The following is a 7,246-nucleotide window of genomic DNA, read 5'->3' on the forward strand; positions in this document are numbered from 1 at the left end:
CGCTCACGGGCTGGAATGCGTCGAAGCCGAACTAGAAGTCTCGGGTGGTAAAGAGAAAGTCGGTGGAGAGCCTGCGGGCGGCGGCCCAGTCACGGCTGCTTCTGGAAGCAGCGGCACGGTGACGTGCTCGCTGCCGCCGCTCAGGTCCAGCCGCCGCCGATCAAGCAGTGTCGAAACAGCGGCTCGGCAGGCGCTGCTGATGGCGGCACATCGCGCGAGCGAGGAAGGGAGGAGATGGGGATCGGCGATGACTAGCGCGGCGGTGAAGCTGCTGGCGTCGGGCATTGACAGGAATTCGCCAGCAAGAATTCGCCGCGGCGCCAAACTGACGAGCGGCGCGCGAAGGGTTTTCTTTTCCCGAGGAGAATTGTCTGGGAACTGAGGGTCGAGCGAACGAGTTAAAACAGTTTGAACCGGATTGTCCTGCCTGTTTACGATAAATGGTTGGTTACGATAAATGGGTGGTTCCTTTAATGCACTACGTGCCTCCCTGTCTTTGTGGGCCTGCCTGGCGTTTGTGCCCCGTTTGTGCCGCGTCCCGTGCCCCCGAATTCATTTAAATTTTCCTAATGCCCGCTTGCCCGCCGCCCGCCCGCCGCCCACGCAGCAGGGTGCCTTGACGACTCACGGAACCGTGTCGCGACCGAGATCCACAGGAGCATTCGCGTCCATTTCGATCTATTTCGGCGGATATCGCCGACCCTTGCCGTCCTGCACAACCCGGCCGACGACGAGTACAACCCGTCCCTCTTCACCAAGGTGATGTGGCACGCGGCCGAGGGGGGCGGGTGGGCGTACTGCATGGTCGTCTTCAACGCGACGTCGGCGGCGGAGGCGCTGACCGCCGAAGCCGCGGCCTACGATACCGCAGACGCCGACAACGGCTGCAGCGGCCACCCCCACACCGTCATGACGTCGGTGCCGATGCCGCTGGACGGCACCTGGCTGACCAACTTCGGCGCCACGGTCGCAGTCAGCGACGAGGTGTGGTACAGCTCTGCGGACTACGACGGCACGGGCGAGCTCTACGAGAGCGCCTACACGGTCGAGCTGTACACGCCCACCCTCGCCGTCCTGCACAACCCGGCCGACGACGAGTACAACCCGTCCCTCTTCACCAAGGTGATGTGGCACGCGGCCGAGGGGGGCGGGTGGGCGTACTGCATGGTCGTCTTCAACGCGACGTCGGCGGCGGAGGCGCTGACGGCCGACGACGCGGCCTACGACGCCGCAGACGCCGACAACGGCTGCAGCGGCCACCCCCACACCGTCATGACGTCGGTGCCGATGCCGCTGGACGGCACCTGGCTGACCAACTTCGGCGCCACGGTCGCAGTCAGCGACGAGGTGTGGTTCAGCTCTGCGGACTACGACGGCACGGGCGAGCTCTACGAGAGCGCCTACACGGTCGAGCTGTACACGCCCACCCTCGCCGTCCTGCACAACCCGGCCGACGACGAGTACAACCCGTCCCTCTTCACCAAGGTGATGTGGCACGCGGCCGAGGGGGGCGGGTGGGCGTACTGCATGGTCGTCTTCAACGCGACGTCGGCGGCGGAGGCGCTGACGGCCGAAGCCGCGGCCTACGACGCCGCAGACGCCGACAACGGCTGCAGCGGCCACCCCCACACCGTCATGACTTCATCGACATAATTGCCGCATTGCCCGGGTTTGAATGCAACACTTTCGTCTGTGAGAGAGTGAACAGAGAGCGTCTACGTTATTTGTTTCATCAGGTCGATCGTCTGTTATATTGAATGATGTATTGTATGAATGTCATGCGGTAGGTAGACATTCTACCTCCCATCTAACCGCGCCTACCCTTTCTTGGGTAATGGGTAGACCTTTCACACCCACCGAGGTCTTACCTCTAACAGTTCGTGCGTCCTGCTATCGCCCGCCTGCTTTCGTTGCATCCTCTCAGCGTGGTCTATGGTTTGCTAGACCCATGAGACCAGCCACGCCGCGCCCTCGGGCGCCTCCACCGCCGCCCTCAGCCACGCCGCTACGACCGACGGAGACGTCAACTCCGCCGTCACATGGTATCAGCTCTGATCGCGGTCCAGCGCCAGCCCATGCCCGAGCTCCTCCGCGGCGAGCGTCCGACCGTCCTCAGCGGCAAGCGCCTCGCCGACGCCGCCGACTCGCTCAAGCTCGCCGACCGCGACGGCAAGCTGTCGCCCCAGCAGGTGCGCACACAGAGCATCATCGGCCACCTCATACCTACTATCTGGGAGGGGCAGCCAGTGGGATCAGACCCCCTATCCGGCTAGGAGCCGGAACCCAGTGGTGGTGTCGGCCTTTGCAACCAAAGCGTGTCGGCCCTTTGCAACCAAAGCGCGAAGAGGAGCACTCTGACGTGCCGAGGGTTCATCAGTCGGGCATCACCATTTTGGCTAGCCACCAGAAAGAAAGAAAGAAAACAGACACGCCAAACGAGGGATGGGACGAGGACAGGGTCCCCACCTGCACGAGCAGGATTTTGGAAGAACGATCAGGGGGACAGGTGGTAGCCACCAACAAGTCCTTTTTTTTCTCCGGCACCTGAACTCGCAGGCCCTCCGGTTCGCCACCTCGTACGCTTGTATTGGGGGTGGTGTCGGCCCTCGGCAACCATTGCGTGCGACAGCATCCCATTGACGACTTTGAGGTCGCAGATATACGTTATGCGCACGCCAGTACTCTCGCCGCCTTCCAGGCCACGGTGCAGCTCGCCAAGCATGCGTGCGGCTACGGAGAGTGCCTCTCGCCGCGCGCTGCTGTCGCTCTGCTCCGCTCTGCTGGCGACTCCCACGCCAAGCCCTGCCGCAGCGGCGGCCGCGGCTGCAGCGGCACGCGGGCTGCAGACCTTTGACATCGCCGCCTCGGATCTCGACCGCCGCAGCTTCCGTGGCATGCAGCTCAGCAACGGACTGCGGGTGCTGCTGTGCTCAGACCCCGAGGCGGGCAAAGCGGCCGCCTCGATGAACGTGGCGGTCGGCTCCATGTCAAACCCGGTGGAGTGGCCGGGGCTGGCGCACTTCTGCGAGCACATGCTCTTTCTCGGCACCAAGCGCTTCCCGGGCGAGGGCGAATTTGAGAGGTTCATTGCGGCCAACGCTGGATCGAACAATGCCTTCACCGGCTCCGAGGAGACAAACTACTTCTTCTCGGTGAACGGCGACGCGTTGCCTGGTGCGCTAACACGCTTCGCCGACTTCTTCACCGCGCCGCTCTTCAGCGAGAGCGGCACCACTCGCGAGGTGGACGCCATCGACGCGGAGCACGCAAAGAACCTGCAGTCAGACTTTTGGCGCTCGGACGCCGTGCTGCGCCTCCGCGCGCGGCCAGACCACCCATACTCGCGCTTCTTCACCGGCAACCGGCAGACTCTGCGGGGAGGCGACGCCGACGCGCGTGCCGCACTCTTCGCCTTCCACCGGGCCTTCTACCGCGCTCCGCAGATGGCGCTCGCCGTCGCGGGGCCGCAGTCGCTCGACGCGCTACAGCGGCTTGTGCAGGCAAACTTCGGCGCGCTCCCGCCTGGGCCGGCGCCTCCCGCGAGCGCCGCGTACGACGCGTTGCCTCCGCCGTTTGACACGCAGCCGCAGGCGGAGCCGCCGGTGGCGACGGTGCTGGTTCCCGTGCGAGAGCAGCGCTCGGTGACGGTGACGTGGTGCCTGCCCGTGGAGGACCCGGACGAGTGGTGGCGCGCCAAGCCCGACTCAACCGTGGTGAGCCTCCTCTCCAGCCGCGCGCAGGGCTCCCTCGCCTAGAAGCGGAATGCGTATTCTTGTCTCCCACCCAGCGCTCGAGAGGAGGCCGTTTCAACTGTGTTCAGCCGTCTTCCGCTGTACTCACTGTCTTCGCAGCCCCTCGTCTCCACGACGTAGGTGGCCTCACGCAGCTTCTCAAGGCAAAGGGACTGGCGAGCTCCGTCGACGGCTCTATCGACGAGTTCACGCGCTCCTTCGTCGTCCTGACGGCGTACATCGGCCTCACGCCGCAGGGGCTGCAGCGCTGGCCCGAGGTGGTCTCTGCCCTCTTTTCGTACCTCGCGCTGCTGCGCGAGGAGGGAGTGCCGCCTCACGTCTACGCCGAGGAGCGGCGGATGCGCGAGTTGGCCTTCGCGTTCGCCGAGCCCGCGCCGCCGAGCAGCTTTGTGCAGAGCGCCTCCGGCAACCTCTTCCTCTTCCCGCCTCGGGAGTGGCTGCGCGGCCCGCTGCTTGCGGGCGAGGGGGCGGAGCCGCTCGTGAGGTCAATCCTCGAGGGGCTCACGCCGCAGGCGGCGGTCGTCAAGCTGACTGCGCGCGAGCTGGCCCCGCTGGCAACACGAGTCGAGCCCGTCTACAGCGCGAGCTACGGCGAGATGCCGATCGGCAGGGAGGTGGCCGCGTGGTCGGCAGCCCCGCGCCTCGATGGCCTGGCGGTGCCGCCGCCCAACCGGTTCATCCCCACAGACCTGAGCATCAAGGCGCTGAGCATCAAGGCGCGGGGCGCGTCGACTGCCCAGGGCGGCGGCGGCGCGGCGCGGCGCGTCAAGCCGGCGCTGCTGCTCAACACAGACTCTGTTCGGCTCCACTTCCTGCAGGCGGCGTGGCACCCTATGCCTAATCTCGGGAATCTCGGGTACTCTCGGGTCCTCTCGGGTCCTCTCGGGTCCTCTCGGGTCCTCTCGGGTCCTCTCGGGTCCTCTCGGGTACTCTCGGGTACTCTCGGGTCCTCTCGGGTCCTCTCGGATACTCTCGGGTACTCTCGGCGGCGTGGCACTCTCCTCCCCGCGCGACGGGGCTGCAGGGCGTGACCCGACCCAAGGCTGCTCTCGAGTAGGACGAACGGTTTGGGAGGCCCAAGGCGTTCGCCTTCGTCTCGCTGCGCACGCCGCAGCTGTACGAGAGTGCCGCCGCCGCGGCTCAGGCCGAGCTCTACGCGGCGCTCCTCTCCGACGCGCTGCAAGACGTGACGTACCAGGCGGCACGCGCAGGGCTCTCCGCGGGCGCCTCCGTCGGTTGGCAGGGCCTGTCTCTCTCCCTCTCGGGGTACGACCAGCGGCTGCCCGAGTTGGCGGCGCTCGTGGCCGACTCGCTCCGCACGTTTGACGTGGCGCCGCTCGCGTTCGAGCGGCAGCGCGACGGCTTGCTCCGCCAGCTGAGAGGCGCGGACAAGCGGCAGCCCGTCGAGCAGGCGGCGTACCGGCGCAACCTCGCTCTCGAGACGCCGCGCTACACCAACGAGCAGCTCGCCGCCGGGCTCGAGAAGGCGACGCTGCCGCAGGTCCTCGGCCTGCAAAGGCGGCTGCTGCCCGAGGTTGAGGTCGAGGTGCGGCCCCAACGCCCCCCATCTTCTCCCTTCTCTCACCCATATCTCCCCATATCTCCCCATATCTCGCCCGCCACTCACCCCCACCCGGGCGGCTCGCGCCGCAGGCGCTGCTCTGCGGCAACGTCGCGGAGGGACAGGCGACACAGCTCGTGCTGAAGCTGCTGAACGCACTGGGCTCGCGGCCGCTGCCGGTGGCGCGCCGCCCCGTGCGCCGCGTGCGCGTGCTTCCCGCTGGGGAGCGCACGCTGCAGCAGTTCGTCGCGGCGAGTCAGGCCGAGGTCAACTCTGCGACGGAGGTCTACTTCCAGGTTGGCGGCGACGAGGCCGACGACTGGGTGCTGCTCACGCTGCTGAGCCAGTTGATGTCCAAGGTACGCTGCCCTCTGCTCGGATGACCGTGGTCATTTTCGGACGACCGTGGCCATTCTCGAGCGACCGACATGCACAACGTCCCGTCTCACTCAGGGAGGTGTTGCTGCTAGGCTTTCTACTCGGAGCTTCGCACCAAGCAGCGCCTGACTGCCGCGCTGCGCGGCGCTCTAGCGAGAGCCCGCTTACGCGCTTCGAGTCCCGCGCATAGGCACCCTACGGCCACGGGACCGAACCACTGGATTCAGGCTCTGGAGGTATGGTACCAGTGCCGCGCGTAGGCAGCAGCTGGGCTACATCGTGCAGTGCAGCGCCAACGAGATTGACGGCGTGCGAGGGCTCTCCTTCCTCGTGCAGAGCAAGGTTGCCGCGCCCGAGGCCGTGGAGGAGCGCATCGAGGCGTTCCTGCGGCTCTTCCGCGGTGCGCTGCCCTAGATGCGGAATAGATGCGGAATAGATGCCCCGTAGAGGAGTTGTCCCCGCCACGCGCGCACGAGTTTCGATGCGTGCCTCCACCGCCTCCCACTCTCTGCGCGCCGCTCGCAGGCACCCTCCTCCTGCTCGGCGAGGCGGAGGTGCAGTCATACGCCGCCTCCATCGCCGCGCAGTTCACCGACGTGGATGGCCGGCTCGACCAGCAGGCGGCGTGCCTCGGCTGCACCTCGGCTGCACCTCGGCTGTTTCACACGGCGGGGCTCTCCAAGCAGGCGGGGCGGCTGTGGGCCGAGTGCACGCGGCGGAGATACGACTTTGAGCGGCCGTGGCGCAGCGCCGAGAAGGTCAAGCGCCTAACGCGCGAGCAGCTGATCGCCTTTTTCGACCGCCACGTAGCGAGCGGCAGCCCGACGCGCCGGCAGCTGTCGACACACGTGTACGCGCAGAGCATGGCGCCACCCCAGCTGCGGGTGCAGCTGCCGGGAGACGATTTCTACCCGGCGCCGAGGGACTTGCTACTCGTGTAGCCAGAGAGTCGCATCCCTGGTAAAATCTACGTACAAAGAGGGCAGAGATGCCCAGAGCGGGCCCCAGAGGCAGAGAGCACGCACGGAGTTGTTTGGGCGTCACCGTCAACCGTTGCGGCCGTCTGGCGTCTCGCTGCTCTTCCACACGACCACACCTCGCTCGCAGAGGAGAGCATCCGCTTGCGCCTGCAAGAGGTCGGCTACGAGCCGCCGGCGCAGCCAGAGGGCAAGAGCTGCGCCGTGCGGTGGCTGTGCGTCTATGCCTTGCTGCGCGAGTCCAACCCGCCGCGCCGCCGCCGGCGAGGGCGGCGCGGGCAGGCTCTGGTATCACAGCGTTTTCATTGACGGCGAGGGGCGGCTCTCGTCGTGCGGCAGGGGAAAGGAGGGCGAGGAGGGCGAGGAGGGCGAGGAGGGCGAGGAGGGCGAGGAGGAGGACGGGGAGGAGTTTCCAGGCCTTCTCGGCCACGGCGAGGGCGTGCTGCAGCTGAAGACGCCGACCCGTCTCCCGTCGCTCCTCGGAGGCGAGCGCGCGATTGGTGTGGCGGCGTCAGGATTCTTCAGCCTCGCTCTCACCGCGGACGGCGCCGTTTGGTCCTGGGGCCTCGGCGGGCAGG

The 7,246-nt window shown here is 66.8% G+C and overlaps 1 protein-coding gene across 1 annotated transcript; it reads left to right on the forward strand.

Annotated features, from left to right (window-relative positions):
• Positions 1 to 2,720: 2,720 nt before the first annotated feature.
• Positions 2,721 to 6,632, forward strand: EMIHUDRAFT_471473 (peptidase M16; the record flags this gene model as incomplete). The annotated part of the gene is made up of 7 exons (XM_005790773.1): positions 2,721 to 3,713; positions 3,887 to 4,549; positions 4,810 to 5,298; positions 5,406 to 5,665; positions 5,952 to 6,091; positions 6,217 to 6,287; positions 6,378 to 6,632. 7 exons carry the CDS (start codon positions 2,721 to 2,723, stop codon positions 6,630 to 6,632), a joined length of 2,871 nt encoding a protein of 956 aa, XP_005790830.1.
• Positions 6,633 to 7,246: the final 614 nt, after the last annotated feature.

The sequence above is a fragment of the Emiliania huxleyi genome (genome assembly GCF_000372725.1).
Source record: "Emiliania huxleyi CCMP1516 chromosome Unknown EMIHUscaffold_1187, whole genome shotgun sequence".
NCBI classification, from domain to species: Eukaryota; Haptophyta; order Isochrysidales; family Noelaerhabdaceae; genus Emiliania; species Emiliania huxleyi.